The sequence below is a fragment of the Hylobates moloch genome, unplaced genomic scaffold, assembly GCF_009828535.3.
Source record: "Hylobates moloch isolate HMO894 unplaced genomic scaffold, HMol_V3 SCAFFOLD_5, whole genome shotgun sequence".
NCBI lineage: Eukaryota > Metazoa > Chordata > Mammalia > Primates > Hylobatidae > Hylobates > Hylobates moloch.
The window spans coordinates 92093043-92111676 of record NW_026652280.1 but is presented as its reverse complement, the minus strand read 5'-3'; the positions used below and the strand labels follow the sequence as shown (position 1 = coordinate 92111676).

General features: G+C 63.2%; 2 protein-coding genes across 3 annotated transcripts; both read right to left on the bottom strand.

Moving 5' to 3' along the window:
• Window positions 1-1317: 1317 nt before the first annotated feature.
• Window positions 1318-2320, bottom strand: LOC116469163 (uncharacterized). The gene is given in 3 exon segments (XM_058439086.1): window positions 1318-1959; window positions 1962-2070; window positions 2072-2320. Coding segments are annotated over 3 exon segments (609 nt in total). The 5' UTR covers window positions 2258-2320; the 3' UTR covers window positions 1318-1645.
• Window positions 2321-3293: 973 nt separating this feature from the next.
• Window positions 3294-18628, bottom strand: DUSP8 (dual specificity phosphatase 8). 2 transcript variants are annotated; one of them, XM_032153853.2, is made up of 7 exons: window positions 18605-18628; window positions 12317-12655; window positions 10590-10728; window positions 5660-5826; window positions 4895-5054; window positions 4577-4700; window positions 3294-4357 (listed from the first exon to the last, which is right to left on the bottom strand). In XM_032153853.2, exons 2-7 carry the CDS (start codon window positions 12545-12547, stop codon window positions 3301-3303), a joined length of 1878 nt encoding a protein of 625 aa, XP_032009744.1. In that variant the 5' UTR covers window positions 12548-12655; window positions 18605-18628; the 3' UTR covers window positions 3294-3300. The 2 variants fall into 2 exon arrangements, with proteins under 2 accessions (XP_032009744.1, XP_032009745.1); XM_032153854.2 differs by lacking the exon at window positions 18605-18628 and adding an exon at window positions 14469-16689.
• Between the last annotated feature and the right edge of the window lie 6 nt (window positions 18629-18634).

Sequence of the window (18634 nt, the reverse complement as noted above, 5' to 3'; positions counted from 1 at the left end):
TTGCAGCCTGTGGCACCTGCAGCAGCCAGGTCTGCCCTCGGTGGCGGGGGGAGGGGGGCGGGGCTCTGCAGGCTGGGCTGGGGCTGCCTCCAGGGAGAGGACCCTGGAGGCTGGGGACAAGCCTGAGGGAGACAAACCAGTTCTTTCTACCACATACCCTGGTGTGCTTTTGATCCTTGTATGACGTGCACATTACTTAAGATTTGAAAAGCTGTTTGGAGGCTAGGCACGGTGGCTCACACCTGTAATCCCAGCACTTCGGGAGGCCAAAGCAAGCGGATCACTTGAGGTCAGGAGATTGAGACCAGCCTGGCCAACATGGTGCAACCCCATCTCTACTAAAAATACAAAAATTAGCCAGGTGTGATGGCACGCGCCTGTAATCCCAGCTACTTGGGAATCTGAGGCGTGAGAATTGTTTGAACCCGGAGGCGGAGACTGCAGCGAGCAGAGATCGCACCATTGCACCCAGCCTGGATGACAGAACGAAACTCCATTTCAAAAAAAAAGAAAGTCTGGTTGGAGACACTATATATAGCTAGGCCCCTATTTCTGCTGGTACGTATATGCACCCACACACATGCACACAGCACACAGCACACAGCACACATGGAGGGGCCGGGAGGGAAGCATCCAACTGTTCACATTGGGATTGTGGGAGTGAGGGGAGTGGTGGGTAACACTGAGGTTTTATATCATTTTAAGTTATTTAAGCTTTTACTAGCATGTAACAACCAAAAAAGTGTGTTTTACACCCTAAAGGTGCAGCTGAGGACCTGTGCCCATGCCTGGCCCCCAGGGACTATTCTCAGAGCCTGCCCACGCTGTAAGCCTGCAAGTTTCCAGGCCCAACACACCAGGCTCCGGCCTCAGGCCTGCCTCCCAGCAGCCCCTGCCCACACCCTGCCCACCACCAGTCTGAAGCAAGAGGCTCGGAGTCGTGGGGAAAACATCCACTTTAAGCTTTATTACAACACACTGTCTCCAAACACAAGGGGAGGGGCTGGGAGCAGAAGGTGCGGCTGCGGTGGGAGGGGCTCCAAGGGGGGCTGAAGGGCCGGCAGCCCAGTCTACTGAGACTGGAGGCTCGGCGGGGGACCTGCACCCTCTCCTCCGCTGGACTTCCCAGCAAATAACAGGAGGGGCCGGGTCCACTGTGGGGCGATCCCAATGCCAGGCAGTGGCCGGGTGGGAGGGGCGGGAGAGAGGCTTGAAAAGGACTCAGGGCTCGGTCAGGAGAAAGCCACCAGGTGGGGCCCCAGCCAGCCTCCCGCTGCACTGGAGGAGGCACAGGCCAACACAGGACCTTCGTCCCCACCCTGGTTGCTCACTTTGGGGTGACCAGTACCTCAAGAGTGGGAGCAGAGACAGACTGAGACAGACAGCCCCCACCAATGGCCTGGAGAAGGGATGAGGGGAAGGGAGGAGGGGGCCCAACCAGTGGCCCCAGACCACTGTCTCCCGGGCAGCACAGGGGTGGGGGGAGAGAAGCGGAGAGCCAGTGCATCCTCCTCACCCAGGGTCTCCTCAGAAACCCAACGCAACAGACAGACAGGAGGCAAATTTACATAATTAATAATAATTAACCAATAATAATAAATACTTAAACCTCTAATCCATAGATTGCAAATACAACAATGATAGCTTATTTTCTTGGGGAACAGGAGTGGGTGGGGACAGAGGGAATGGGAACAGGACTTTTGCTGAAAGGAGGGATGACAGGAACACAGGGCTGTGGGTGAAAAGAACAAATAGAAGAAACAGCAGAGAGGGCGGCTGGCCGGGGCGGGGTGGGCGCCTTCCTGGCCCTGCTCCAGGACTCAGGACTGGGTCCTGCCCTGGACTGCCTCTCCGGCCAAGCCCCTGGCCTCTTCCCACAGTGACTGGCCCCACTCCTAGACCCTAGGACATCTGAAGGGCAGGGGTCCCAATGGCCTGAGAGGGTATGGGGCAGGGGAGCAGGCTGACCCACCTGGGCCCAAAAGCCACCTGTGTTTGGGGGCTGGCATGCCACCTAGAGAGAGCGCGCCCTGGGAAAGGGCTGAACCGGAGTTTCTCTCCTGAGAGGCCCCCACAGGGGTTGGGGCAAACGAGGGGGCTTTACCTGCCTTGAGGCAGCGCTCCCTAAGTGAAGCAGGCCTACCCCAGCAGCACAGGGGCTTGGCTGGTGCCTGAACTCCCTGTGCGAGCAGCACCTGCTCACAGAGTCCCTCAGCCTGCAGGTGCACACCTGAATTCCAAGTTCTGCCTGGGGCATGGCTAGGTGGGGGCGGACCTGGAACAGAACCCTAAGACCACCCCCTCCTCATACCTGGGGGTCCAGGGCTTCCTGCCCAGTGGAGCCAGCACTGGCTAGCCAGGCCCCTCCTGACTGACCCTCGGAGGCCAAGCTCCTCTCCTGCAGTGGTGCCACCCTACCCAGCAGGCAGCTCTGGGGGCATGGGCAAGGGAGAAGGGAGGGCTGCAGCCCTCCGGGAATGGCCTTCCTGAGCCACTCTGTGGCTGGACTGGGGCTCTGGCAGGAGTTGGGGGCACTAACACCTCTGTCCTCCCCTGGGCTCCACCTCATCTGACGTTCCAGAACCCCCTGCCCCAAGCCCCTACACACACTGTTCTATTCCTCAGTCCCTCTCAACACCCTGGCACCGTGGGGCCCAATGCCTGTCCTCCCCTGCCAGGGAACAGCTTTGGGGCAACGGGCGGCGGGGTGCCCTCCCTGCCACCAAGATTTGGTGCCTGGAGCTGGTGGAAGGCTGGCCGCACCTCTCCGGGGCACACCAGCTCCTGCTCCTCCAACCTATGGCTTTGGTGCAGAACCCTAGGCCGGCGCAGAGAAGGGAGAGAGCAGGGGAGGTGGGTGGGGGAAGAAGGGGGGTTCTGCGGCTCAGTTTGTGGCAAAGAAGTTTTTTTTTTTTTTTCCTTTTTTTCTTTTTTACCTTTTTCTTATGTAAAAAGTGCACGAAAGCTCGGCAGCCTTTGCAAAGGTCAGCAGTGTTTCCTGGGGCGGGGGAACTGGGAGGGGCCCCAGGCCTGGCACCCAGCTTGCGACTGAAGGTGGCCTCGTATTGCTTAGAAACGTATGTTTCAGTTTAAATATCAGACAGTAAAAATAGAGCTCGAGGACCACCCGCACTGTTGCCAAATCATTGCCAGAATGAACAGCTTAAATAAATAAAAAATCGAAATATTTACTTCTCGATAAAAATCCCAGTAAAACCATTTACCTTTCTTAGCATTATATATAATATATATTTATAACGGGCCTGGCTGCGGGCAGCGGAGCCGAGGGTAGCGGAGGGGTCAGGACACTTCAATGACCTCCACGCTGCCCGAGAAGCTCGCCTGCTTGCCCAGGGCGGCCAGCTCCTCGCCGCGTGCACGCCCCTCCACCATGCCCTCCTCAAACTCCATCTGGCAGCTGCGACGCTTGAACTGCGTCTCCGGGGCCGGCTCCTCGGGCCAGCCGGTCCGCGCGTCCCGGGGCTCAGCCCTCGCAGCCTCCCGCCGCCGCAGGTCGCTGCCGCCGCCTGGTCCCGGGGCGCCCGCCCGGCCGAAGGGCGCAAACAGCACCCCGCCCGCCCCCTGTGCGCCCTCGGGGCTGAAGCACCAGGGCCCGTCGGGCGATGGCGTGCCCGGGGAGTCGAGCGGCGGTGCCCAGGCCCCGGGGCCGGCCGGCTGGCCAGGGCCGGGCAGCCCAGGTGCCGACAGGGCCGAGAGGCCGTGCCGCGGAGTCTGCCGGGCCGCGTCGCCGAAGTTCAGGCCGAGGCTGTGCGCGGGGGAGCGCGCGGGGGAGCCGGCGGGGGGCCGGGGCCGCCGGCGGGGCCTTGGGCGTCCCTCGGGCGCGGCGTCCGGGCTGTCTGGGCTGGGCGAGGGCAGGCCCAGCGCGGCCCCCGACGGGCTGTCCAGCTTGCAGAGCTTCGGGGCCTCGCCGGGGTCAGGGGGCCCGGGGCCGTCGGGCCGCCTGCTAGGGGCGTAGGCCGACTTGATGTCCAGGGAGAAGGAGCGCTTGAGGCGGTTAGTGTCCTGCAGGCGGTCCGAGGAGAGGTGCAGGCCGCGCAGGCCCTGCTGCAGCGCGCTGGTCGCCGGGGGCGTGGGGGGCGCGGGGGACTCCCCGCCCGCGCTCGGGCCGCCCTCTCTGGCAGCCGCATTCCCTGTGGCAGCGCTCTCTGAGGTAGATGGTGGCAGCCGTGGCAGCGGGGCCCCGGCGGCAGGACTGGGCAGAGGCTCCGGCGTCCCTGAGGGGGTGCCCGGGTCGCCCTGCAGGGCGGCCAGCAGCTTCAGGCTGCGCTCGTACTCCAGCAGCTGGCCCAGGAAGTTGAAGTTGGGCGAGATAGACGGGCGCCTGTCCTTCACGAACCTGCGGGGGAGGAGGCTCAGTCCCAGGCGCCCGCTGGGGCCAGGCTGCCCACCTGACGCACCCGCTGGGCACCCACGAGCTCATGTGCGCCGGGCTGGTCTCAGGCCCTCCTCCCTTGCCAAGGGTCCTGGACGGTGGGGTCATTCTGGTGCAAGTGGGCAGCCGGGGGAAGGGAGGCGACGCTGTGAGCCCCAAGTGCGTGACTGGGGAAGGCGGTACCTGTAGGCGTCGTCAGAGGACATGCCCATGGTCTTCATGATGTAGGCGATGGCGATGGTGGCAGAGCGGGAGATGCCGGCCAGACAGTGGACAATGACTTGGCAGCTGGAGAGCTTGGCTTTATCTGGGCAAGTGGGCCATGGGGGCCAGGTGAGGGCTAAGACTGCACAGCTTCTCCCTGGCCCAGGTAGGGGACCCCACCCGCCCAACTGTCAACAGTTCCGGGTACTTCCTGGGGACCCCTCCTGTGCCTGTGGCCACACCCAGCTCTAGCCTTCCTCTAGCCAGGTCCCCGCCCTCCACCCACCGCAGACTCACCAATGAACTCGATGGACTTATCCAGCCAGGGCAGCAGTTTTTCACAGTAGTTGTCATTGATGGGGACCCTCATGAAGCGGCTCTCGCAGATGAAGTCAGGCTTGGGGCAGGAGTTGCTGGCATTGAGGACGTAGCTTATTCCATTTTGCGTCATCAGATCCTGGAGGGGCGGGAGGACGGGTTGGAAAGGGGTGGGAGAAGCTCGGGGCGGGAGTGAAGGTGGAGGCTTTTCCTGCCCTGCCATCAGGAGGGCCTTTAGAATCCTGGGGTGCTCCTGGGAGCCTTGTAATTTGTCCCAGATCCCAGTGTATCCAGGGGTGGGCCCAGGAGGCCTCTCTGGTCCACCCTGGCACCCTGGGCCCGTGCGGGGGGTGGGGCATGGCTGGCCTCCGTCTGTAGGCCCCACCCACGGCCGGTGGTGGGCTCCCAGGAATTTTATGATTGCCTGGGTGGTGGCTTTTACCCTTTTCCCTCGTCACCATTTTTAAAACACGGGATTCTTTCAGAGCTGGCCAGAGGCCCAGTGACATCCGCAGCTTGGCATGCCAGCTCCCCGCTCCTCCCCCCAGCCCTGCTGTGGTCCTGCCGGGGGCATGGGTGGGGAGCCTGGGGTCCTCCTGGGCCCCACCCATGCTTCTCCCACACCCAGCTCATCCACTGCCTTCGGCTCCTTTCCTCCCTCATCCCCCGATCTGTTGCCAAAGCTGCTTCTGGAGCTCTTGCCTCTTTCTCACTGACCACCCCCCAACTCCACTGCACACACACCTTGTTTAGGACGTCTTTCTGCGAGCCCAGGTAGAGGTGAGGCAGGATGCGGGTCAGGCCCACGCTGGGCACAGGCAGGCAGGGCTGGGAGAGGCTCATGGGTAGCAGGGCAGCAGGCTTGCCCTCGCAGAGGCCGGGGAAGCAGGAGGAGAAGGTGGCGAAGCCCCCTGTGGGAGGAGGCCCATCAAGTGGGTTGAGAGAACACCTAGGGCTCCCCGTCCGCCTAGGGCACCCCATCTACTGCTGAGGATCAGTCACACCCAGCCCAGACCCGAGCCTGAGCCCAGCTGGCAAGCCTCGGGCCGAGCACCTGCTCTGGCCGTGGTGGGGGGAGGGGGTGCTGCCACACATTGACAGCCTGCACCTACGCCCACATTCCTCCTCACGCTAATTAGGGGCTGACCCAGCTGAGGACGCTGCTATGATGCCTGTAAAGGTGGGGTTGAGGTGGCTGGCCATCATGGCACGTGCTGGGCCCAGGCAGGGGTGGGCTCAGAGGCCACAGGGGTCTCCTGCTGAGGGTGTGGGTCCCACAGCCCAGAGGAGAGGCCCTTGTGAGCCCCGCCATCTCCCATACCCATGGCCTGGGCCTTCCTCCTCCCTTGTGCTGATGCAATGCCTCCCTGCCTCCAGCTGGCTGGGAGCCCCAGGCCTGGGCTTGGGTGCCAGGACTAGGAGGCCAGGGCTTCTGAGAGGCCCTCCCCCTCCCCAGGCATGACATCACCCTGGAACAGCCCTTGAGGCATTTGCCTTCTGGTTATGGCTGTACTCTACCCAGCAGGGGAAGACGGAGAGTGGAGGAGCCCTGGGCACTGGGGGCACGCAGGGCAGGCAGTGGGCGCCCACTGCACATGTGACCAGCGTGTGCTGCTGCCTTCCACACACGTCCAAGTCCGAGGCCACAGGCTGGTGGGAGGAAGTCCCCTGCCCTGCACCGGCTGGAAGGACCCGAGAGTGAATCCCTGGATGTCTGACTCAGTGACCATGGGTAGTGCACACCATGGCTCTGGTCTCAGCTTCCTCCTCCTGCCTGCCACACAGCATCGTGTGGCTCCAAGAAGATAATAAGCACGAAGACACATGGTGAGAATGGACCTGGCCGTCCCTGACCTGGCTGGGGCGACCACCGATGTGGACCAGAAACTGGGCAGCACCCGCCTGATGGCTGCCAGCTCTTGGAAGGGTGAGACCAGCACAGCCCACCGCCACCCCGGGGACACCTTCCAGAACATAAGCCCCCACGGCAAGCCAGCTCCTGCTTGTGCAGAGCCTGAGGCAGCTGGGCTGAGGCCTGCCCTATCCCACTGGATGGGGCAGGGGAGTGACGGCGGGGGCTCAGGGCCTGGGAACCCCAGGACTCTTTTTTGTCCTGGTTTGCAGAAGAGGCTGGTGCCACATGTGCAGCAGGTGCCCACTGCCTGCCCCGCGTGCCCCCAGTGCCCAGGGCTCCTCCGCTCTCTGTCGTCCCCTGCTGGGTGGAGTAGAGCCACCCTGGATAAATCCTGAGGACAGGGGAGTGTGTGCAAACCCCCAACCAGAACGCCTGCTGTGCCAGCTCCCCGTGTCCCTAAAAAGGGCGTGACGCTGGGGGACTGTGGAGATGGGAGAAGCTCCAGGCTGGGTGGGTTGAGGCAGCAGCCTTGGAGGAACAGTCCCTTCTGTGGGAACCTGCTGGCTGGACAGGGGGAAGCAGGTAGGTGACTTGTCACCCATGATGCCCCAGCTTGCAGGTTCCCCCGAGCAGAGGCCGGGCTGGGCACTGTGGCTGGCTTCTGCTCACTGTTCTGAGCTGGGGGAGCCCTGGATGTTCCTGCTGCAGGACAGCCCTGGGGAGGGGGAAGGGCTGCACCACTTCTCTGCAGACTCCTCTGGCACCTGCTGCCTCTCCTCCTCCCTGTGGCTCTCCCAGGGATTTTGTGCCTTACTCTCTGCTTTCTCCAGGGCGTGGCCAAAGGAGGAGGTGGTGGTGGTGGTGGGGATTCCATTGGAACCCTCCCACCTCTCCCAGAGGAGGTAAAGGCAGCACCTCTGGACAGGTGCAGAGAACTGACAGCTGTGGCAGCAATTCCTCAGGAAGCTTCCCAGGACTTCCCCAGGCAGAGCAGGTAGTGTGGATGTCCCTATACACCCCACTGTGGACACCAGGCCTAGCAGGGACCAAGGCTCCAGGGATTTCAGAACCACCCAGGCTCTGGGGGTGAGTGATAGGCGGGGGTGTTGGGGTTCAGTGGACCCTTTGTAGGTCCCAGCACTCTTTGGGCCCTGGGGAGGCACCCCTACCCTCAGGCATCTCCAAAGGCGCCTTCCCAGTATCCCTGCTCCCTGACTCAGGGGTTTCTGGGGCAGCGCCTGCAGTTCACCTGCTACTCACAGTGAAATCCCAGACTTGAAAAAAGGCATGTGTACCAGGACATGTGCCTGCCCCGTGCCACCTGGGAGACCCTGCAAGCGCTTATGGCCACAGTCACAGATGTGCTTCTGCCCGCCACCTCCAAGACTCCCGGATTTCCCACCAGGGTGGGGGCCGCCACCTCACCCACTTGCAGTGCAGACACCCAGCCAAGGGTCCAAGGCCGACTGCGGGCTGCTGCTTAAAGGGCCAGGCCCCTCTCTCATTCCTTGCCACTTGCCCCCCCAACACTGTGAGCCGCGCAGCTGGAGTGGGGGAAGAGGAGTGGCAGGGGGAGGTGGGGTTCACAGCAGTCCTGGGACCCCAGCAAAGCCTGTCCCACCACTGTCTCTCTCCCGCTTCCCGCAAACCTGCCCTGCTGTGGGGAGGACAGAGGCTTGGTCCTCACGTTCTGGCCTCTACTGTCCCCGCAAATGGACCAAGGAGCTGTGTCGCCTGTGCCGCGGGATCCTGGAACATCCCTTCTCCTGGATGAGGGGCAGCACCCCTGCCCCACCCAATATATTCTTTCCCACTCTCCCTGGTTCTTCGCAGAGCCAGCCCAGAGCAGGGGCTATGCCCACCACAGGGTGGGAGGGAGCCTGAGGGCAGAGCCCGTGGGCCTGCTTGGGTGTCGCCATGAGCCCACTCTATACCACGGGGCCTGGGACTCCTTGGCAGCTGCGCTTCTGGAGAAAAGGGGACACAGCCTCAACCTTGCAGGGCAGATGTCAGCACAGAAAGGCAGCTCTGAGGGTCCTGAGAGTCGGCCGGCATGACCAGGCCCTGGGAGTGCCCTCCTGGCAAATCCTAGCCCAGGCCCAGCCCCTCCCATGCCCACACCCACACCCACGCCCACCTGTACCCCCATGCTGTCCCACCCACCAGTGCTGGGTGAGGGCCCCAGTCCCCCAAACCGTCCCACTCTGGCCTCGAGGGAGACAGGCCCTTCCAGGCTCGGAACTTTCCTGGGATCCGCCTGGGGGTAGGGAGGTGCCACTCTGGGACCCTTCTCAGCCTCCAAGAAGAGCCTCCTGGCTCCCATTCCTGACTAGGGCAGCAAAGTGGCCCTTGGGAGGCATCCCGTTACACCTCGTGAGCTGTAAAAAGCCCCAAACTACTCTCTCCCTGCCCCCAACCAGTTCAGCCCTCAAACTGAACCTAGGGGATGAGGGTTGGATCAGAGTGCATCATTCTGTGGCTTCTGGTTCCCAGAGTTCACACATATGCACACAAATCCCAAATCTCACCCAGACAAGCACAGGTGGGTACATACACAAATATACCTGCATGTATATACATGCATATACGCGTGCGCACACATACATGCACATATGTGCACACATAGGCACGCATATGCCCATACATGCACACACGTACATGCACACACATACATGCACGCACACGCACACACATACATACATGCACACACATTCTCACGTACACACTTGCAGAGGCAGATGCTGGTCACCAGATGCCCAGAGCCATGCACAGACACACAGACACCCTCTGACCATGGCCATCCAGCAGTGCAGGGTGCTGGACACATACACAGACAAGTGGGGAAGGAGCCTGGCCTCAATGCTCTTGCCCAGGACACTGGACCACCCTCAAGCCTCCCAGGTGCCCTTTAGGTCCCAGGACATGGCATCTCGGGAGGTCGGCCTGGCCAAAGAGGCTGTCACCCCTTCATCCCCCACAGCCGCCCTCAGGCTGGGTGAAGGTCCCTGCTTCCACTGGATGCAGGGCCAAGGGCCTGGCTTGGCTGCCCACTCCCCACCCCACCGCGCCTGCACCCCACAGTCCCCCATACCCTCTGCTTGCCTGGAACAGCCCCTGGTAGCAGAGGCCAGGCAGAAGGAGCCTGGACAAAGACCCCAGACCTGGGTAGGGGAGGGTGCACGTCCCTGGGACAGGCCAGCTCCACCTGGCTGTGGGACCTGGGCCAACCCCAGGAGGTGGATTCTACAGACACACCCTCAGCCACAGCCCAAGGAAAGAAAGAACCTTCTGGGACCACGAGTGTGTGAGTGTGTATCAGTGTGTGTAGGGGGGGCGGCTTCCCTGCCTCCAGGGCTTGGGGCCAGTTGCCCAGGCTGCTTTTGGGCCACAGGGATCCCTGGGGGCTGTCTGCTGGGACCCAGGCAGCAGCCTTGATGCCAGGCTGTTGCCAGGCAACCTGCACTCAGCTGGGCTTTCCGGGGCGGGGGGACTTCCTCGGGACCCCACGGCTCCAACTGAGTTTCCAGAGGATGGGGCCTCTGCCTCCTGCTTCTGACAGGAGCTCCGGGAGGGGGAGGGACTCCCAGCCTGCATGCCTTGCCCTACACCTCTGGAGCCCAGCTGTACCGTGAAGTTTCCTTCTGTGTTGAGGATAGTCATATTGGGTCCTGAAGTGTGGGTGTCCTGGGGAGAGGATGGTGGGGCCTCAAGAATCACAGATGTATGGAGATCCCCCCATGCCCAGCGGACGCCTCCCTGATGCCCCAGCCCCAGCCCCAGCCCCACTGCTGGCGGAGCAGGCATGGGTCACAGACTCACCAGTGAGGATGGCCACACTGTCGAAGCAGCCGTCCAGCTTGCTCAGCAGGATGGAGAGGAAGCTGTCTGCGGCGAGCACGCTGGCATCCCGCGTGCTCTGGTCATAGACCACCACGTCCTGTGGCTCCGTGGCCTCCACCTGGGGGCCATGGGGCAGAGATCAGCATGCCACCTCCACCTGTCGATGCCCTGGCCCCATCCCAGCCACGCTGGCTCAAGGGAATAGTAAGGGCATCAAATGATGGGAGGCAGGAACCTGTCACCTTGCTGCCTGGAGGGGAGGGCAGGTGTGGTCACACACCTCACACACTCTCCTCCATCTGCCAGAGGCCCAGGTGCACACACCCACACCACACAGCAGGCCATGGGGGCAGGGAGGGGTGGGCTCCTGCCCTGCACAGCTGTGCCCCCATGCCATGCACATGGATGAAGGGGACAGATGCTCTGGGCCAGGCCCGTGTGGAGGAGACACAGGTGAGTGTGGTGGGAGCCCAGGATAGGACCTGGATGGCTCCCAGGGTGGCGTAGGGACAGAGAAGCTCGGCCCTGAAACGGATGCCTTCGGGTGTGGGCTCTCAGTGGGGCTAACTCTGTAGCCAGCAATTCTGCTCCCCACCCTATCCCCTCCCCAACCCCCAGCAGAGAAACAGAGGGCTGCAGCAGGACCCCAGGCCCCTGCACCAATTCCGGAGGCAGCAGCTGGAAGCTGGGTTCCTCCTGCCCTCCTCCCCCACCCCAAGGGCCAGCCCAGATGTTGAGTGGCTTTTGCTCAGACAGCACCGGTGCCCCCACCCTGCAAGCACACTCAGCCCTTAAGCCAGCTGAGCCGCCAACCCCAGGCTGGGTGACGTCACCGGCAGCCAATGGGATCGCACTCTGCCGGGAGTCCTTGCTGGGGGTCATTAATCACCGGATTCCCCTTGTTGGAAGCCAAAGGGAGCCGATTCTGGCCTTGGGGCGGGCGGACTCCTGGCCAGTGGCCATCCCACTTGAGTCCTCCCATGTCCCAGCTCTGAACAGGGCCTATCAGTGACCCAGACCCCTCTCAAAGCCTCTAGGGCCAAGAGCTTGTCACCCTTGTCCCCTGCGAGGCAGTAGAGGAGGAGGTGCCGCCACCTTCACAGGTCAACAGCCCAGCTGGTCCCTCCCCAGCTGCACCTGATGGTCCTGGGCAGAATGAGCTGTCTTTCCCCAGAAGGACATTCCTGGGGGGCCACAGAGAGAATTCTGGGTCCCCGAATACTCTGCGGGCTGAGGGGAGCCGTGGGACGGGGACACGGACTGCTCACATGTGCCTTTTGACCACCCCTCCTGTCCTCACAGTAGTGGGAGTGGACCACACAGCTGTCCCTGTCCCGTGCAGGCTGGCTGGGCTGCTCCCACTGCCATGTGGTCACACCTTGCTATTCCGTTCACTGCTCCCCTCTGTGAGCCTGGGTTGACCCCGGCCACACAGTCCTATCTGCGTGAGGAGGGCCTGGCACCTCTGTGCAGGAGCTGAGCGAGGAGGCCCTGGAGGGAGGGTAGGGAGGGGTGCTGCGGGCAGGGGTGCGGGGGGTGCCCTGAGCAGGGGCAACAGGCAGCAGTGAGAGGCAAGTGCCAGAGGGGGCTGCACCACACGCCCCTGGCTGTGACCCCGAGGAGTCGAGTTTGGACTGGAGGGCGGGGCGGGGGGCTGCCATGGACCCTGGACGTGGTGCACGCCTGGTGGGCAGTGGGCTGGGTACCTGGCTGCGTGCAGCTGGCTGGATGAGCTCCGCAATGGTCACCTTGCCCTGCTGCAGCCGCCGCTTCACCAGCTTGGAGCAGCAGATGTTGACGGAGCTGAGCACATGCCAGCTGTTGTACTCCACGAAGGAGCGGCTGTCGATGACCAGCGGCCCCCCAGGCCCGCCCCGCAGCAGGCTGGCCAGCTTCTTGGCATCCATCACCTTCCTTGGGAGCTGGTCCCCGGCCATGGTGGGGCAATGGGTGCTGGGGAGGGTGACCCCTGAAGTGAGGAGGGGCTGCTCCGACGGCGCAGGTGTGGCCTCGCGCTGGGAGTGACCTAGCACATGGTGCCGGACCTGCAGGGACAGGGGCATGGTCAGCAGTGCTGCAGGCCCCTGGGTGGCACCCAGAAGCTCCCCAGGACAGATCAGAGCTGGGAGCTGCGCCCACCAGGACATCTGAGCCCAACATGTGCCCGTGGGAACCCTTCTCCCTCTGGAGAGACCCCCATCCAGGTCACAAGGCCAGCTCTCAGCAGGATGCATCAAGGCAGAGGGGGGCAAATGGGCCCCACAGGGAAGGATCTGAGGGTTGGACGAGGCCAGGGGTCCTGCCTGTGGGCCCTGGCGTTCACGGACCCTTAGGCATTCCAGAACATTCCATCTCAACCCTGGGACACAGGCGTCTCCCTGCTGTAACCTCTGCATCTTTTCCACCACAGTACCCCCAGCAAGTCAGGGGTCTGGACTGCACCTCACCCTCTCTCATGGTACAGCTCTCTACCCTCCTCCGGGCTTGCTGTCCTCACACCTGCCCCTCTCTCCCTAGCACAGCCCCAGGCAGTCCAATCCCCGGAGACTTGACTCCAGGGCAGCTCCATAAGCCGATAATCCAGCCCCTGGTGGATGGTGGCCTTGGGGCTGCCTCCACTGGAGAGTGGGCTCCCGGGGGCAGGGGGGTGCGGGAAGGGCTCAGGCACGAAGGCATGGCTCCTTTGCCACTGCTGCCCTCCTGGCCTGCAGGCTGAGGTTTAGTGTGTGCCATGTGCCTGCTGGGGGTGAGTGCCCAGCTCCTGCAGGGGCGTGTCGCATCCACAGAGTGCCCCTCCCCTAGCGGAGCCCGGGGTCTAGGGGGCTCCTCCAGGGGCTGATGGGGCCCAGGATGGGAGGGGCGGGGTAGCCCTAGGAAGAAGGTCAGCGTCGGGGACCCTGCAGGTGCCAAGCCCCTGGGATGGCCTGCAAAGGCCTCAGACTGCCGGGTGGGCAGGTGGAGTAGGGATGTCTAAGGATGGAGTCTCTGGAAGCCCCTCCTGCAGGCTTGATGACAAGCCTGTCACTGCCCCACTGCCGGGCCCCATCTCCCTGTCACCTGCCAGGACTGCCCTTCCTCTGGGTCCACTTCAGACTCACAGCCCCTAGGAGGCACACAGTGTTAAGGATGATGAGTTTGCTTTAACTATGGGGAAACCGAGCCTTGGGGCAGGGGTGGGACCTGGGTGACACCTGGGTCACACACAGATGGGCACTGGGTGTACCTGCAAGGCCATCTCCCCTGTGCCCCCACGGCTGCCAGTCAGGAAGTTTACTCCACCCAGCTCAGGACTGAGGGAAGGCTGGGAGATAGATGTACCCTGGGCGCTGTGCCCTGAGCAGAGCAGGCTATGGTGGGCAGCGGTCCCTCCGCAAGCCAGACCCCCAACCCACAGCCACAGGAGGCACTAGGGGGAGGCGCCCTGAGGACACCTGTGCACTGCAAACAGCAGGCTGGGGACAGAGGCCACCACCGTTTCTGGACTCTCCAGGTCAGCTCCCAGGCCGGCGGGGGCCAATGGGCAAGTTCACAGAGCAGCAGGTGCAAGGCTGGTGTGGACCTCGTCCCTGGCCCAGCCCCAACTCCACACTGAGGGGCAGGTCCCAACTCCTTCCTGCCCAGGAGCCCCAGCCTCACACTCACTCTCCTTCTTCAGACACTTCAGGCTTGGCCCGTGCCTGGCCCCTCCCGCCTCGACTAGGCCCAGGCATCTGTGCATTCCCACCACCCCTCCTGCTGCCAGAGGCCAGGGAAACACCTAGCTATGGATGGGCGGCCTCCGCCGACCCCACAGCTGACAACCAGGGATTGTGGTGGCACCTGGTCAGCAGGGCCTCAGGATGGCACTCAGATACCTACCGTTCCTGGGCCGGTGCTCCAGCCTCCACCACAGGGTGGGGAACGAGGCCTGGGAGTCCTCTCCAGGGCCAGACCCAGCAAGTTCGACAGCAAAAGGGCCTGCTGCCTGCCTGCTGTGGAGGGTCTCTGCCTGCCAGGGGGATCCCTGACTGCTTACAGGGGGGCCTCGATGAGCTGTCTGTCGTTCCCGAGTTCTACCTGAGCCTTGCGCAGGTGGTGAGAGGCCAGGGCCCAGATGTGTGGTCCTGGTGAGACAGCGGCTCCAGGTGCCCCATACGACACCCAAGGGCTCAGCTTAGAGACCCAGAACCCCGAGAAGGCCGCAGTGGCAGGGACACTTGGGCTGGGGGTCTTTTGAAGAGCCACCCCAGCCTCAATGTCCTCATCCGTTAAGTGGGGATGGATTCTCTCTCACTGAAAACAACAGAAGCAAATACCCCCCAGTGCAGAGAAGAGGGCAGGTGTGAGGAGAGGCCCTCGCCCTCCCTGCAGCCAGGGCCTAGCCTTCATACAGCCTTGAGTCCTGACACTGCCATCAGAGACCTCGGTGCAGCCAGCCAGGTCTGAGACCCAGAGGGAGGGGAGGGAGGAGGGCAAGTCCAGCTGCAGGGCGGTGGGCAGGGGCGGAGGGGTGGGAGGATGGGTCCTGGCCTTTACCTGGCCCTGCTCTGCCTCCTAAGCAATGCTGAGCTGGAGCTGGGCCTATCACCCACAACAGTATTGTTATTTGCAGCCGAAGGGGATTCATTAGCAAGTTAGCACCTCCATTGTCACCATGGCAACAGCAGAGGTGCCAGGCAACCGCTGCTCCTGCGGCAGCCACCACCACGGAGCAGGCTCCTCTGCAGAGTGGGCATGCGCCCCTCCCTGCTCTCTCCTACCCAACCCAGCAGGTGCCCGGCAGTGCAGAGCCCAGTCCTCAGCCCCTCCACTCCTCTGCCCTACCTGGTCCTAACCTTCCTTTCCACTCCCAGTACCTGCTGTGCCCAGCACGCTCCCTGCAGCTCACTGGCTCCCCGCCCCCTCAGAGGCCTTCTCTGTACTGTAAAGGGCTGGCCAAGTGCCCCCTCCTGCAGGAAGCCTCTGTGCCGTGCTGACCTCCGGGAGAGCATCCTCACCCACAGGGTCTCCTTGGACCTACAACTCCCAGGGGGACATGTCCCTCACCTCTGTCTCTCCAGATGCTAAGGATTGGGGCTCAGCTATGCCAGGGATGGGGCAGGTTGGGTGGGGTGGGGAGCAGAGACACTAAGGACAGTCTGGTGCAGATCAGTGGGGCCAGCACTGGCCATGTGGGAACAGAGGTAAGGAAATGTGGATGGTGTTGGTTCCACGCCTCTTCTTTCATGGCCCCACATGCCAAGCCCTCCTGAGTACCTGTGGCCCTGCTATTCCAGTGCCTAGGGGTTGGGGGGTGAGAGGCAGGGCTGGGGACAGGACGCCCCCTAGTACAGCCCCATACACCCTCTTCAAAGGTCTTTGAGTCCAGGAGGAAGCAGTTTCCAAGTCCAAAGTCAGAAGAAGGCTCCTCCCAGGCCCACACCTTCCAAGAGGCACCAGGCAGCCACCCTCCCCTGGGACACAGCATGCCTGGCTCTGGTGCTGCGTGCACACTGCCCTCTGTGCATGCCAGAACACACCCCTTTGCACACCCATTCCACACACGGGGCTGGTGCTCCTTACCCGCAATCCACTTGCCCCGTGTGCAAGTACCCACGCGTGAATATGTGCACACATGTGGGCTGGACATACACTAGAGTACACGTACATCCTTGCCCTCTGTATGCAGGATCCCCTGAGAACCCCAGGACTCCGGTACCCCAGGGGTCAGCTTTAGGCTTCTTACACACACGAGCTCCCACACCCAGTGCCTCTGTGCAGCACATTCCAGTAAGAGCACAGACGGGACCAGGGAGTCCCAGGCCACCCCCAACTCTCAACTGACAGCATCCTCACCACATTACCTTCTGCTCAGCACCTAGAAATGGGGACTCACTACCTTCAGGGACAGCTGCCAGGACTGTCAAGCATGGGGGGATGGGACTGTGTCTCCCCCTCACACCTAGGCAGGCTCTTGGAGCTGTCCGGCTCACTGTCACCCAGGGATGCTTCTGGAGGCAGAAATCGTCACACTAAGGAGGCTGAGGAGAGACCGGTGGGTGGCGACTCTGGGAGGCAGGGACCCTGCACTCACACAGGTCAGCTCATCTTCCCTCACTGGGCTCCCCCAAATGCCCTCCTCCCTGCCTCCCCTCAGCTCCCTCGGCTAGTGGTGTAGGACCCAAGCTGGCCTACACTCTGCTCCACTGGCCTGGAGAAGCTGTGGACCTGGGAGAAAGTGGGGTGGGGCTGGGGGCTCCCTCCGATCCCAGGAACGGGGTCCGGGCAGGGCAGGGGATGGGAGGCCTTGGCACAGGGGGCAGTGACAGTCGAGTCTCAGAGCCGGACATATCCAGGTTCCCTCCCTTCCCACCAGACCTGTGTCCCTCCTCCTGGTCACTGTGCCACACGCCAAACATCAGGACCAGCCTGGGGCTTCCAAGGTTCACTGCCCTGAGCAACTCCGGCAAAGGGGGCCTCAGCTGGTGCAGTTCTCATGGCCAGAGTCCAACCACCTCTCTCTCACTGTGGGTCTGCCCCTTTCCCTGCCGTCTACAAGAAGTGACACCTAGGTCTCCCCAGGCCCTAGCTGATGACCCTTCGAGGCACCTGTCCAGTGGCAGCCTCTGGGCCCTGACTTCAGCCCCAGCCTGAAAAGAGAAGGGTCCTGGAGCAGAGACTGACTCTAGGGGCCTTCTGCACCTCTGTTAATGGGACTTTATTCCCAGAAGCCTCCCCGACGACGGAGGGCACCAGGGGAACAAAACCTGCCCAGCCACACTCGTGCAGCCCCAGGCTGGCTGCAGCAGGAGGTATTTCAGCGAGACTTCAGGATGAACTTCCAGCTGGGGTCACATGATCTGCCATCCGCATCCAGTGCTTATTAGCAGTGAATGCATGGGACTGTCCTCCTGGTGGAGGGCTGGGGCCTAGGGTGCTACATTCACTCCTGGACTGCCCTAGGTGCAACAGTGTCTCTGGGTGGGCTGTGACAGAAGGGAGGCAAGGGAGAGTGCCCTGGCTTGGACCTCCCCTCAGACCCCCCGCTGGGGCACAAAACGAGCTTCCCCGGCCTGCAGCAACCCCACGCCCACCCCAAGCTGCACAGCAAGGGCACTGCGGAGCCAGGCTACATCCTGCCACCCCCTCCTCCATCCCACAGCGTCCCCGCCCCCCATCACTGCAGCACCAGAGCCCCTATTCCCCTCAGCAGAGGCCGGTACACCCCGGAGCAGGGATACAGAGGCAGATTCTCCCAGAAGGGGTGACCCTGTTGGGGCTGGGCCTATTGTTGCCCCCTTCCCTCTAGGCCAGACTATTAGGTACCCCCACCTGGTCTGCTCCGCATCCCAGGCTGGGCAGCTGGGCCTAGCGAGGTGGCTGCAGCAGCCTGGCTGTGCCAGCCCCTCCCCCAGCGCAGCGGCTGCCTCTGCAGCAGGCGGAAGGGCGCGAGGGCTTTATCCCTCAGGGGCCGGCTGGGCACCCCGGGGTGGGGATGCACGGCGGCCTGGACATTGGGGGGATGGATCTGCAGCCCTCCCCCCCCGACAGGGGAAGGCCCCTTCCCGGGTGTCCCAGGCCAGAAGCCGTTGCGTCCCTCCCACGGCCGCGGCTCCACACCTCCCGGACCGGCTCCGGGCCAGAGTCCGCCTGCTCTGGTTCTGGCCCCCGCGGGGGTGCCGTTCGAGACGTCGGGGGCTCGCGCAGATCCCCGCTGGATCTCAGGCGGCCCTGGATTTTTGTTCCCCCCATTCCACACCCAAGGAAGGAGCTGCGGGGAGAAGGGCGGCAACGCGGCGGGCGGACGTGGGCTGGGCCCGGGTCCACCAGGCGTTGCGGGGGGCGGGGAAGGGGCCTCCCTGTCCTGGGAGTCCTGGCCGGCCGTGGCCGCTCACTTCGGGGCCGCCTCCTCCTCCCAGGCGCCCACAGGGTGCCGCTGCCCCAGCGCCCCCGACGCTGCGCCCTCCGCCCCCCGGCCCGGGCCGGTGAACCCCGTCCCCGGCGCCCGCCCCCGCCCCGCCGGCGCCTCCGCTCACCTCGCTCGCGCTCGCCTCGGGGGCGCTCCG

What these genes read in the sequence shown, in the direction of transcription:
- DUSP8 (XM_032153853.2), bottom strand. Translation starts at nt 12,547, where the DNA reads ATGGCCGGGGACCAGCTCCCAAGGAAGGTGATGGATGCCAAGAAGCTG. An exon ending in CAGTGTGGCCATCCTCACTG is followed by an intron (nt 5,827 to 10,589) that starts GTGAGTCTGTGA and finishes CTCCTCCCACAG; the next exon opens with GGGGCTTCGCCACCTTCTCC. An exon ending in TAAGTCCATCGAGTTCATTG is followed by an intron (nt 4,701 to 4,894) that starts GTGAGTCTGCGG and finishes CCACTTGCCCAG; the next exon opens with ATAAAGCCAAGCTCTCCAGC.